Below are 14,716 nucleotides of genomic sequence, written 5' to 3' on the forward strand. Positions count from 1 at the left end.
AGATGGTGCAGTGTTTAGCATACCAGTCCTAAAATCATGAGAACCTGAGTTCAAATCTGACATCAGATACGTAACACTTAATAGATAGGTGACCCTGGGCAAGTCCTTAACTTTCCCTCATCCTTCCTCCCCTCCCCCCCAAAAAAAAGAATAGAAAAGAAAGAGAAAATTTTTCAACATTTGCTTGATCTGTAGTCTCATAAACATAGATATCCTGCTCTCATAGCTCAGATGGAAATCTTTTTATTTTGTGTGTTATTGACCATTTTCTACCATAATTTTGTGGGCTAGAGCCTCCCAGCTAGATCTTTAATATTCCATAAGTCATCCTTATTATGCATCGGTTGCTTATGTTGAATATAAGGTCTGATCCTAACAAGTTAGGACACATTTTCTTAAAGGTATATAAACTATCTTCAAGTTTCAATTTGTTCAGCAGACTTAGGCTCAGGGTTTTTATGTCGCTTCCTGATTTGGGTGATACAAAAAGAGTCAAGATATTAGGGTCTGAAGTCCTTGCTGTACCTCCACACTAACAGTATGAGCAGGATAGAAGAATCTGCTGAGTTTAATCATCTATGTCCCTGATAAATACCCTTTCATTTCTATGATTGCCTTTCCTCTGTTTTGCTTAGATGAACTTCCTTTTATTGATGGTTAGATGGACTGTGAATGTTTCATTCTATTCCAGTCATAAAATTGATCCACCAGACTGGCCTTTTCCATTCTGTCCTATTATAGTGTGTATGTGCTATCTTTTGCTATTGCTACATCATATATTTAATGGATGATATCTATTATATCACATCTTACAAGCAATTTTCTCCTGTACTGCCTTGTGTAAAATAAGATATTTGTACTTTTCTACTGTGGCAGTTAGATGACAGAACATGGAGTGTAAGATCCAGAGCTACTCAGACTCATGTTACTTACATATTACTCATAAGACTACTTACTAGCTAGTTGACACTGTCTTTGAACTCATAAACATGAGTTACAAATATGAGTATGATTTATAAATATGAGAATTCACACTTACTATGTGAGCTTGGGAAAGCCACTTAATCCTGGTGTCCTTGTCTATAAAATGAACCAGAAAAGTAAATGGCAAACCATTCATTACAGTATCTTACCAAGGAAACCCCAAATGGGGTCACAAAGAATCAGACACATTGAACAACAATTTTCATCTATCTTCCTCCATGACATTCTGCAAATAAATTTATGTTTTTAACTAATTTGGCAAAAAGACTGTTTTGATGTTAGTTAGACAAAGTAGTAGAAATAGTACTGGATCTAGAATCAAGAAGATCTGAATTCAAAATCACTCTCAGATTCTCACTATCTGCGTGACTCTGGGCAAGTAACTTTAATCTATCTTTACCTTAGTTTCCTCATCTGTAAAATTGAGATAATAATAGAATTTATCTTGTTGAGAAGAAAATTGACATTATGTGTAAAATACTTTATAAATCTTAAAATTCTATAAATGTGTTTGTTATCATCAGCATTTTCAGACTGGGGCTTTTTCAGGATTCTTTGACCTGTTCATTGAGACAATTATCTTATATCAGTTCAAAACTTTTGTCAGAAAAAGTTGTTTTTTCCTTTGTTCATTTTCCATTTTCTCTATAAATCATTTAGTTTGATGAGTCAGGCTGGAGCTATTGAAATTCAATATGGTATCTCATAATAAAGAGCAAACAGTTCCCTGTGTAGGTACTATCTCTATGACTAAGAAAATCAAAACTATATTCTTTTTTTACATTCTTTTTTAATACTATTTTATTTTTCCAAATACACACAAAGATAGTTTTCAATATTCATCTTTGCAAAACCTTGTGTTCTAATTTTTCCCCTTTTCTTCATCCCTCCCTAAGACAGCAGGCAAACTGATGTAGGTTAAACATGTGCAATTCTTCTAAAAATATTTATATATTGACATAGACATAGTACTGATACAGGTAAGACAAAAACAGAGGAAGAAAATTATAGACCAATCTCACCAATGAATATTGATGCAAAAATCTTAATTAAAATATTAGCAAAGAAATTACAGAAAATCATCCCCAGGATAATACAAAATGACCAAATAGGATTCATACCAGGAATGCAGGACTGGCTCAATGTTAGGAAAACTATTAGCATAATTGACTTTATCGATAACCAAATTTAAAAAACCATATGATTATCTCAATAGATGCAGAAAAAGCATTTGATAAAATCCAACATCCATTCCTATTAAAAACACTAGAAAATATAGGAATAAACAGGCTTTTCCTTAAAATAGTCAGTAGCATCTATTTAAAATCATCAGTTAGCATCATATGTAATGAGGATAAATTGGAACTATTCCCAACAAAATCAGGAGTGAAACAAGGTTGCCCATTATCACCATTACTATTCAATATTATATTAGAAATACTAGCTTTGGCAATAAGAGAAGAAAAGGAATTTAAAGGAATTAGAGTAGGTAATAAAGAAACCAAATTATCCCTTTTTGCAGATGATAGGATGATATACTTAGAGAACCCTAGAGAATCAACTAAAAAGCTATTAGAAATAATCCACAATTTTAGAAAAGTTGCAGGATACAAAATAAATCCACATAAATCATCAGAATTTTTATAAATCACAAACAAAACCCAACAGCAAGAGATACAAAGAGAAATTCAACTTAAAATAATTGTCTATAGGATAAAATATTTGGGAATCTATCTGCCAAGGGAAAGTTAGGAACTATATGAGCAAAACTAGAAAGCACTTTACAAACAAATAAAGTAAAATCTAGACAATTGGAAAAATACCAAGTAGTTGGATATAGTTGAGTAAATATAATAAAGATGACAATACTATCTAAATTAATCTACTTATTTAGTGCTATACTAATCAAACTCCCAAGAAACTATTTTATGGATCTAGAAATAATAACAAAATTCATCTATTTAGCTGTACCAGATCTAAAACTATATTATAAAGCAGAGGTCATCAAAACCACTTAGTACTGGCTAAGAAATAGAACAGTCGATCAGTGGAATAAGTTAGAGTCCCAGAACAAAATAATCAATGACTATAGCAATCTAGTGTTTGATAAACCCAAAGACCCCAGTTTGGGGGATAAGAATTTCCTGTTTGACAAAAACTGCTGGGAAAATTGGAAACTAATATGGCAGAACAAGGCATTCATCCACACATAACAGCGTATACTAAGATAAGGTCATAATGGGCTCATGATCTAGATATAAAGAATAATTATAAACAAATTAGAAGAATATAGGATAGTTTATCTCTCAGATCTGCAGAGGAAGAAGCAATCGGGGACCAAAAAAAGAACTAGAGATCATTATTGATCACAAAATAGATAATTTTGATTATATTAAGTTAAAAAGCTTTTGTACAAACAAAACTAATGCTGACAAGATGAAAAGGGAAGCAATAAACTGGGAAAAATATTTTTACATTCAAAAGTTTTGATAAAGGCCTAATTTCTAAAATATATATAGAATTGACTTAAATTTATAAGAAATAATTCAAGCCATTCTCCAATTGATAAATGGTCAAAGGATATGAACAGACAATTTTTAGGTAAAGAAATTGAAACTGTTTGTAGTCATATGAAAAGATACTCAAATGACAATTGATCAGAGAAATGCAAATTAAGACAACTCTGAGATACCACTACACACCTGTCAGATTGGCCAAACTGACAGGAAAAGGTAATGACAAATGTTGGAGGAGATGTGGGAAAAGTGGAACACTGATACATTGTTGTTGGAACTGTGAATGGATCCACCCATTCTGGAGAGCGATTTGAAACTATGCTAAAAAAAAAAAAAAAAAAAAAAAAAAAAAAACCCTATACCCTTTGAGCTAGCAGTGTTTCTACTGGAATTATATCCCAGAGAGATCTTAAAGGAGGAAAAGGGATCTACATGTGCAAAAATGTTTGTGGCAGCCCTTTTCATTAGTTATTATGGTATATGAATGCTTTGGAATATTGTTCTATAAGAAATGATCAGGAAGATGATTTTAGAAAAGCCTGGAGATGAACTGATGTTAAGTGAAACGAGCAGAACCAGAAGATCATTGTACATGGCAGTATCAATATTATATGATGATCAATTCTGATGAATGTGACTCTTTCCAACAATGAGATGATTGATGGCTAGTTCCAATGATCTTATGATGAAGGGCGCCATTGACACCTAGAGAGAGGACTGTGAGAACTGAATGTAGATCACAACATAACATTCTCACTCTTTTTGTTCACCATATACATTTGCATTCACCATATACAATGTATACTTTTGCACATATTTTACCCTCCATAACTTCAATTATTATAATTTTTTGAGGATAGAGATTGCCACCTTTCCCCTAACACAAGCATTATCATTGGCACATAATAGGCACTTAATGTGATTTTTAACATTGAATTTTCATTTTTAGTTGTACTGAAAATATCAGTGAAGATTGATGAATGCTATCATATGAAACTAATGAATTCCTTGCAGCTTCACTTGTGGAACAGATTTATTCCTGCCTCAGATCTTTCGCTACCACAATTGGGTGCTTCAATAGAAAGGACATAAAATGCAGAAACTCTGAGTTCAAAATCTGCCTCAAAAGTTTGCTAGTAGTCTAACCATCTTTAAATTTTTCTAATATTATTTCTTATGTCTTAGGGCTATTGTGAGAATCAAATGACACTGACTATGTAGAAAGTACTTTACAAATTGTAAAGTACTGATTAATTCTTGGTTGTTATCATACACCCTGAGCTTTCTAAGTCATTCCAGGTATAAGAGTGATTATCATCTAATATTATACCTGGAACTTTAAGAGTTAATGACTAGCTTCTTCATTCATGGTAGGCATCTGCAGCTGCAACCTCAGGTTTTCCTGTAAGGAGAGATGTTGAGGCTCCTGAAGAGACCGTTGGGAGTCTGGGGAAATGAAAAAATGTATGAACATTTACATACAGAGATGAGATGACTCTTTAACACGGTGTATAAACTGCTAGCACAGAATAACAAGGCTGAGTCCTCTGGTTCCAGGGAGTGAATTTTCAAGCTGGAGAAGGACTGTTTGGGCCATTTAGTTGAATATCTCTTCAAGAACAATAACTGTGCCTCCTCCACCATTTCATTGTTCCTCAAGTAAAAGAGAAATTCCAGCTCTTGACCTTGAGTCTGACGGTACCAGAACAGGGCAGTGTGTGAAGGAATGGGATCACATCTCAGGGTCACATTCTGGTCCTTCCTTGTGACCAAGTGCCTGGGGATCTGGGTGACTCTCACAGCTGTAAGGCCTGTGGGAATAAACGAAATCCTTAAGATAGAACCCAGTTAGAACCAACTTAGAGACAAGTCCAGAATAAGAATTTCTCATAACTTGAAACTCATCCACTCCCATTAGGCTAATGGCCACCCAGTAGAGGAATCTGATGCTCATGGAAGAGTCATGGCAGGAAGGGACCATCTCATCAGTTCAAACCACCAGTCTTCAGAAAATGGAATAAAGTAAGTTGTGTGGCTAACTTTTTCTCACTGATGATTTTTGTCAGTGACATCACGCTATCATTCAACATCCATAGCCTAGCGAGTTCCCTCTATATCTGGAGAGGTACATTTCCTGCTCAGAATCAGAGGCCTTGTTGCAAGTGCTGATATGTGAACCCCAGAAGTTGAGTTTTATTAAGCTCTGCATTCTGATTCTGGTTCACTAAGGGGACATAACTGAGAGTACTATAGTGCTCATATAAATTTGATTGTAGTGAACCTATAGCTGAAAACTTGTCTGGTATCTTCTTCTTCTTTATCTTCCATCATCCATAAGGCTTTGGAGACTGGAAGTCCTGCAGGTTCTTCCATCCCCACCCCACCTCACCCCCATTGCATGAGGCTATAATGATGATACAAATGTCATCTATACCTTTATCTAAGTCATTGATGAAAATTTTTAAAAACTCAGACCCAAACACAGAGCCCCAGGGAATTCTAACAGAAATCTCCTCATGAATTGACATCGAACCATAAATGACTGATAGATCATGGATGATACCATGTGCTGAATTTCCCAAAGTGATGCTGAAAGTATGGTGAATGCTAAGAGAGTCTCTGTACCTAGCACTAACAGTGCACACTGGCAAAGACATTTACCATCTTATCATAGCTAGTATCTGTACATGTAGTGTAGAGGACGGAAACTCCAAAAAGGTATGCTTGAATCAGACAGCAGAATACTTAAGGCTAATTACCTATTCGTTGTGAAATAATGGCTCTCTATATATATTTAGATGAAGTGGTGATGTGATGGCTCTCTTCACCATTGGTGCAGGCTCAGTGTGATGTAACAAACACAAATTGCACATGCAAGTAGTGATATAACAAACAATATAAATCAACATGGTGTTGTAAAAGATTTCCAGAAGTCCTAGATAGAGAGCATGTAAATAACAATCACACATACGCCTCCTTCCACAACCAAGAGATAGTCCAAAACCAATCTATTGTCCATTACTTCATGTGTCAGGGAATCCAATGATTCCTGCAGATTTTGAAGTCCTGCAACAGTGTTATCATTTCTCAGAAAATCCAATAATTTCTGAAGGTTTTCAAGTCCTACAACAATCTTATCATGTCTCAGGGATTCCAGTGATTCTTGAGGGTTTTGAAGTCCTGCATCAGTGTCATTAACAATTTTTGCTGACCATGAGTCAATCGCCATAAGTGCCATGCTCTTTCAGTGATGGGCACAATCAGAGATGGAACCACCTCATGTTTCTTGGGTCTTCTCCTTAGTTTCAAAGGTCTGCTTTTTTTTTGTTTTCAAAATTAATGGAAATGTTATTTCTTAATGCTTGGATTATGGTGATTAATGATTGTGACAGGAGTGGTATATAATAAAAATCACAATACCGGGACTATTTGAACAACAGATTTGCAAAGAAAAGATACTCCAGACTCCAGAATCCAGGATACATCTTTGGCAAGCCGCATGGCAGCTTGCCTGCCTCCTTCACTTCTCCCCCTAAAGACCAACAACTTTGATTAATCCTAACTTTGACTGATCCTGAGGTCCTCCAGGGAGCTAGACCGGACATTACATTACAGTTTGCAAATTCCTTGATCTGTTATCTCATGTGGGCCTCACAATAACTTTGGGAGGTGGGTGCTATTATCATAGTCCCCATTTTATAGAAAAGGAAGCTGAGGCAGGGAGAGGTCTCTATTAAAATGCTTCAGAGCTCTATGCTTGGATCTATGTTGACATTTTTCATCAAGGACTTGGATATAGGTATAGATGACCTTTAGATCAACTGGTTAAGGGGAATAGCTTGAGAATTGGATGGTAAGAGTTGAAAGATTCTGAAAGGCTAAAACACTGGGTTGAATCTGATAAGATGAAATTTAATGTCATAAACATAACCCAAGTATTTGTTCTTCAGTTGTTTCCAACTCTTTGAAGTTTGATTTGGGGTTTTCTTAGCAAAGATATTGGAACAGTTTGTCATTTACTTCACCAGCTCATTTTACAAAAGAGAAACTGAGGCAAACAGGATTAAGCAACTTGCCCAAAGTCACACAGCTAGTGAATGGTTGGGAAAGGATTTGAATTTGGTAAGATGAGTCCTCCTGACTCTAGGTCCAGTGTTCTATCCCCCTAGCACTACCTAGCTATCCTGAAAAGTGATCTACACCCTATTAAATTCTTCAAAACAATCAGGACCTCTTCTTTCTCTTTAAACTGTCTTGCACAGCACATGCTTTACACAAATTTTATCCTCCATACCTCAACCATTAGATTATAAATTTTGAGGAAAGAAACTGTGACATTTTCTCCTAACAAAAGAACAATGCTTGGAACATAGAATATTCTTGAGATATGATTTTTAATTGAATTTTCTGTTTGAATTGAATTAAAAATACCAGTGGAGATTGATAAATGGTTGGTTGATTAGTTAAATTAAGTAAATTAATGGTTGATAAATGATGTTATAGTTATTTAATGAATTCTTTGCAGTTCCACTTTGGAAACAGATTTATCTCTCCCAGCCCCAACTCTTTGAGTACCACGCTAGATACTTTAGGAAAAAGGTCATGAAGTCCATAAACTCTAAGTTCAAAATTTGCCCTATATGCCTGCTAGTCATACCCTCTTTAAACTTCTCTCAGCCTCAGTTTCCTTTGCTAGAAGATAAAGGTAATGATCCTTTTGTTTCATGGTTGTGAGAATCAAATGAGATAGTCTGTGTAATGTACTTTGCTGCTGAATAATTATGGGCTGTTATCATGTACCCTAAGCTGTCTGAGCCATTCCACGATTTATTGTCATCTAACATTTTCCACCCTGGAACTTTAAGTGTTAGTGACTTCACATATGAAAAAATGCTTCACAAATTAAAAAATGAAAAAAAAATCATTATTGATTAGAAAAAATACAAATTAAAATAACTCTGAGGTATCACCTCTCAGATTGACAGAAAAGGAAAATGGTAAATGTTGGAAAAGATTTGGAAAAATTGGAACATTACTGTATTTCTGGTAAAACTGATGACTGATCCATTCCTTCTGGAGAGCAACTTGGAATTATATAACTAAAGGGTTAGAATACTGTGCACACTCTTTGATCTAGCAATAACACTACTAAGTCTGTATCCCAAAGAAATCATTAAAAAGGGGAAATGACCTACATGTACAAAAATGTTTATAGCAGTTCTCTTTGGGGGGAAAGAATTGAAAAGTGAGGGGATGACCATCAATTAGAAAATGACTGAACAAATTGTGGTGTATGAATGTAATGGAGCACTATTGTGCCATTAGAAATTATGAACTCAGTGGTCTTAGAAAACTATGAATAGACATCTATGAAATCATGAAGAATAAAATGAGCAGGACTATGAGAAGAAAATTTTGTTTGAAGAACCACTTTAAGCGAATAAGTCATTTTGATTATTATAAATACTCAAGTTAACTACAAAAGATGCAATCTGCATAGAGAAAGAACTGACACATATTCAAGTGTGTATAGAATGATTTTTCTTATGTGCATATTTGTGTCTAATAGTAGCCATTTCTTGGGTGTTGAAGGAGAAAAAAGGAAAAAAGAAAGGAACTTTCATGATGACTTTATCATATATTTAAATGGAATAGCAAGCTATACATAATAGATTTGCAGTTTCATATGCAATCTTTCTTTTCTAATTATACTATGTTATGGAAATGCTTGTTTAATTTTATGAATAAAAATTTAAATAAAATTTTTAAAAATAATGACTATCTTCGTCATTCAAGATAGATATCTGCAGCTGCAACCTTACGTCTTTCTGTAAAGAGAGAAAAGTTAAGGTTTCCTGGGGAGACTGTTGGGAGTCTGGGGAAATGACAAAATGTATAAGGATTTGCATACAGAGATGAGATGACTCTGTAACACTGTGTATAAACTGCTAGCACAGAATAACAAGGCTGAATCCTCTGGCTCCAGGGAGTGAATTTTCAGGCTGGAGAAAGACTGTTTGGGCCATTTAGTTGAATATCTCTTCACAAACAATAACTCTGATTTCAGCATTTCTGCATTGTTCTGGAAAAAGAAGAGAAACTCCAGCTCTCGACTTTGAGTCTGACGGTACCAGAACAGGGAAGTGTGTGAAGGAATGGGATCACATCTCAGGGTCACATTCTGGCCCTTCCTTGTGACCAGGTGCCTGGGGATCTGGGTGACTCCTACAGCTGTAAGGCCTGTGGAAAGAGACAAAATCCCTGAGGTAGAATCCAGTTATAACCAACTTGGAGAGAAGTCCAGAATAAGGATTTCCCATAATTGAAACTCACCCACTCCCATTTGACTAATGGCCACCCAGTAGAGGAGTCTGACACTCATGGAAGAGTCATGGCAGGAAAGGACCATCTCATCAGTTCAAACCACCAGTCTTCAGAAAATGGAAAAAAGTAAGTTGTGTGACTAACTTTTTCTCACTGATGACTTTTATCTGTGACATCACTCTATCATTCACCACCCAGAGCCCAGAGAGCTCCCTCCATATCTGGAGAAGTACATCTCCTGCTCAGAATGGGAGGCCTTATTCCAAGTACTGACACCTGAATCTCAGAAGCTAAGAGCTCCATTAGACTCTGGGTTCTGATTCTGATTCACTAAAGGAACTTAACTGAGAGTATTATAGTGCTAACATAAGTTTCATTGTACTGAACCTGTGGCAACTTGTCTGGTATCTCCTACTTCTCCATCCTCCATCATCCATAAGGCTTTGGAGTCTGGAAGTCCAGCAGGTTTTTCCATCCCCACTCCACCCCACCTCCATTGCAAAAGAATATAATGATTATTGATACAAATGCCATCTATACCTTTATCCAAGTCATTGATGAAAATTTTAAAAAACTCAAGACTCAAACATAAAGCCCCAGGAAATTCCACCAGAAATCTTCTCATGAATGGACATCAAACCATAAATGACTGATAAATCATAGATGATTCCATATGCTGAATTTCCCAACGTGATGCTGAAGGTATGGTGGAGAGTGTCTGTACCTAGCACCATTGCATCTGGCAAAGACATTTACCATCCTTTCAATAATAGCAAGCATCTGTACCTTATTTTATAGTTTACAAATTACATGATCTGTTTTCTCATGTGGTTCCCACAATAACTTGGGGAAATAGACACTATTATAATGAACCCTATTTTACAGAAAAGGAAGGTGAAACTAAGAGAGGTCTGTGTTAGAATACCTCAGAGCTCCATGCTTGGGACTATGCTTGTTGACATTTTTCATCAATGATGTGGATATAGATATAGATGATCTTTGGATCAAATTGCTAAATGACACAAAGCTAAGAGGGATAATTTGCCCATTGGGTGACAGAGTCAAAGTTCAAAAAGATTTTGAAAGGTTAGAACTCTGGACTATATCTGATAAAATGAAATTTAATGCCATAAGTATAACTCAAATGCTTGGGCTTAAAAAAGTTCACTGGCTAAAATGGAACCAGATAATTCATCTTAAAAAAAAAAAAGCTGAGTATTAGTGAACTGCAAGTCATATTTTATGGCAGCTAAAAAGGCCCATTGTGGTCTTGGGTTGTATTAAAAGAAAGAATTCTCTGGTAGTCCAGAATAACTAGAATACTGAATTCAGTTCTAGGTAACATTTTAGAAAGGTAATTTATAAACTGAAGATTATTCTGAAGGAAAGAGAAGGTTATAAGCATTTATATAGTATCTATTGTATACAAGTTTCTTTTGTCTAATATAGTTCCTAGAATATAGTAGGCAAGTAATAAATGGCAAGTTATAAATGCTTAAAAGGCTAACTAGGTACACAATAGATAAGTGTGCCAGGTTGGGAATCTGGGAGCCTCCTTTTCCTGAATTTAAATCTGGTCTCAGAAACTACAATCTGTGTGATCCTAAGAAAATCATTTAATCCTGTTTGCCTCATTTTCCTCATCTATAAAAATGATCTGAAGAAGGAAACGGCAAACCACCATAGCAGCTTTGCCAAAAGAAACCCCAAATGGGATCACAAAAAATTGGAAATGACTGAACAACAGCATGCTTTCTGTCTTGAATTCTGAAAACCTTTTCCTCAGTGAATTGGAAGTAGTTTCTTTTTTCAAAAATTTGTTTCTGTGCTTATATTTAACCACTTAAAAAAAAAAAAAGCAAGATTGCCTGCCATCTTCCTCAAAGTGTAGATTAATTCTGAGAACCTCCCAGTTCTTGTTAACCTCCCCACTTTTTTTATTTCCCCACCTCCACAAAGCCCCTGGAACTTGAGACCAACCTTAACCCCTCCCTGCTTCTCCCCAAATCTTTTCTTTCCTATTTTCTGAGCAGGGTACTGTTTGTGTATAGAGAAGAACTGAATCTGTAGCTCTGTGTCTAAGCTACTAGCACAGAAATACACAGCAGAGTCCCCAGGTTCTGAGGGTTGGATCTTCAGGATGCCAGGTAACCCTTGGGACCATTCAGTTGAGAATCTATGCTTGGGCATCCCTGAATCATCTAAAATTTGTTCATTTCTTCTGTAAATTAGAAATTTTAATTCTTTATTCAGGACCTGTTGATACCAGTAAATATATGTATGTCCTTCGATGAGGTTGCAGCTCAGCGTTACGGTTTTTCCACTTCCCTTGACTAAGAAATTTGGGTGCTGGATAACTCCAGTATCCATGTGGCCTGTAGGGAAAAGAGACAAAAGATAAGAGGGAAACTGATGTAGACATCAGAAAAAGGTTTGGCCTAGGCTATAGAAAATTCAAAACAGATTTGCCCATCTGTATCTGGGACTCACCTACACCCATGAGACAAATGGCAACACAGCAGAGGAGACCAGTGCCCACTGTCAAATTGTGCCAGGAATTGGGCATCTTCCTGACTCAGATCTATTGCCTTTAGGCATGTAAATAGACAGGACTATGTGGCACATGACACATAAATTATTTGTGATGTCACTTCTCTAAAAGCTCTCACTGAATAGCCTGAATAGGTGGGTGTGCCCTCCATAAGATAAGGGAGTGGTTTAAAATAGACTTGCCTCTAGATATTATCTTCCATTCTCAGACCCATGGATGTGAACTTTGTTGAACACAGGAATATTTCTTTTTGACCTCACCATTATTCTCCAATCACAATCTTTCTTAGGCTTTCAACACTATAGACACTCTTAAGTCTGGGAGACTTATAAGTGCCTAAAAGAGATGGAGTTCATCAGTGAAATACAATAGGAAGTGAAACTAATCTTTTACTGGTATAAAGAACATTACACTAAAACTCTTTCTGCCAATACAAGTTGTCACATTTTTTGCAGTTTACAGTAGACCACTGAAAGGTTAGATGGCTAGTGAAGGATCATATGACAAGAATATTTCTAAAAAACAGAGACACTTGAATTCCATTCCAAAATTGGCTCTTTATTCTCTATGTCATTCTTGTTACATCAATGGAAGGCTATTATTGTTACTGTTTACCTCTAGAAATATTTAGAGAATTCTACTTCATTGGGTTTGGGTGTAGGGTATATAGGCTGAGGTAGTACTATAAGACTGACAGAGTATATGGTCCCTATAAAAGGTGAAGACTTTTCAATGAGAAAAAAATTTTAATATATTCTATTTTAATTATTCACTACTTCCCAAATAAATTTAGATCTTATTGAAGAACCAGCTGTATATATTGATTCTTGCTTATGAAACTGAGAACTATTTGTGTAGGTAGGAAGCTTTAAAATTCTCAAGGATCTTTCCATTTGATGAGTAGTTGAATGCAGACATGAATACAAGGTCCAGATGAGTAGTGTCTAACTTTTACCTAGAGCAGAGCCAGAAACATCTTCCTGTTCTTCTTCACAGTACCCCAGAATGAAGTAGAAGCATAGTACCATCTAGTGGCCAATATGACAGTCATCCTTAGGATTTATCTTTGCTCCAGCCATGTTTTATAGGGAGCTAAAGATCAGAAGGTGCATCTAAATAGAGTAGTTTTTCTTTAATTTTTTATGTGTGTGTATATATATATATATATATATATATATATATACACACAGACACACACATATCCCTTTTGAATCAACTATATCCTTCCAAAGTAACAAGTTTATCATCCCATCGTATTTCATCATATCTATGAAATCATTTTTTATGTTGATAACATATTTTTCTGAGTATTAAAAATATTTTTAAGTGCCCTTTTTTCTTGTCTATCACTATTTACTCACCTAACTCCATGCTTCTACCCCAAGCAGAAGTCCTCCCTGGTAATGAAAATAGCACTACATCTTAAGAATTCACATGAGGAAATCCAACCTTAAGTTGGAAGGAGAAAACATGGTGGAGAGAATTCATATGAAGATCAATGGAGGGAGAAATGGAAGTAATATTGTTTTGGGAATATACAATAGATCTTCTATAAATAAAAAGAAATAGGTCACAAGACAGAAATGGAGGCATAATATACCCAAACTTTTACTGGAACTTTTTATTTACTAAAAGCAGTCCCATAAGCCAGTCTTGATAGCTTCATCCTTCTAAAAAGTTGAGGACGTTATAAGGTCAACTGTTATTCTGGACCTGTTTGTAATTAAAAAGGATAAAGTGGTTGCTGAAGTAGAAACCATAGAAATATTTTGGAGTGACTTTTGGCTTTTTGATTTCTTATAATTCTGTAACTATTACTTTTCTTACTTCACTCTACTTCTTGTTCAGTCTTATTCTATAATCTACTGCTTCAACAATTTGTTTTCATGATCTTTGAATCCCTTTTACCTTTATCCTTCTATTACCCCTGTTCTGATAATATCTAATCCTGGTTCCTGCAAACTCCTTTCCCCTGCTCCTGATTTTGGGCTATGAAACTCTGAAGGAAGAAATAATACTTCCTGATCCCACTACACCTTTATGTTATTTGAATCTGAATTGCTTTATGAATATCTTTTTGTCAGCCTCATTGATTTTCTATTACATTCCTTACGACTCTACTCTAAATTTTTTAGTCAAGGCTCAGCTCTTTCCTTAGCCCTCATTCTTAGAAGATAGCTCACTTTCTATTTTACTGAGATTAAAATCACTTGGTCTGGATTACCTAAATCTAATATTTTCTTAATATATCATGTATATTATCCTCCTTTCTTCCATTTTCATAGAATAAGAAAGCTCATCATTCTACAAGTATTTTCACCCCTAGATCTTCCTATTTCAT

The 14,716-nt window shown here is 35.5% G+C and overlaps 2 gene segments (V, D, J or C); both read right to left on the reverse strand.

Moving 5' to 3' along the window:
- Positions 1-9,196: 9,196 nt before the first annotated feature.
- On the reverse strand, positions 9,197-9,945 carry LOC127538881 (T cell receptor beta variable 7-9-like). The segment is given in 2 exon segments: positions 9,197-9,740; positions 9,834-9,945. Coding segments are annotated over 2 exon segments (471 nt in total).
- Positions 9,946-10,770: 825 nt separating this feature from the next.
- On the reverse strand, positions 10,771-12,434 carry LOC127538596 (T cell receptor beta variable 18-like). The segment is given in 3 exon segments: positions 10,771-10,836; positions 11,805-12,199; positions 12,315-12,434. Coding segments are annotated over 3 exon segments (537 nt in total).
- Positions 12,435-14,716: the final 2,282 nt, after the last annotated feature.

This window comes from Antechinus flavipes, chromosome 5 (genome assembly GCF_016432865.1).
Source record: "Antechinus flavipes isolate AdamAnt ecotype Samford, QLD, Australia chromosome 5, AdamAnt_v2, whole genome shotgun sequence".
NCBI lineage: Eukaryota > Metazoa > Chordata > Mammalia > Dasyuromorphia > Dasyuridae > Antechinus > Antechinus flavipes.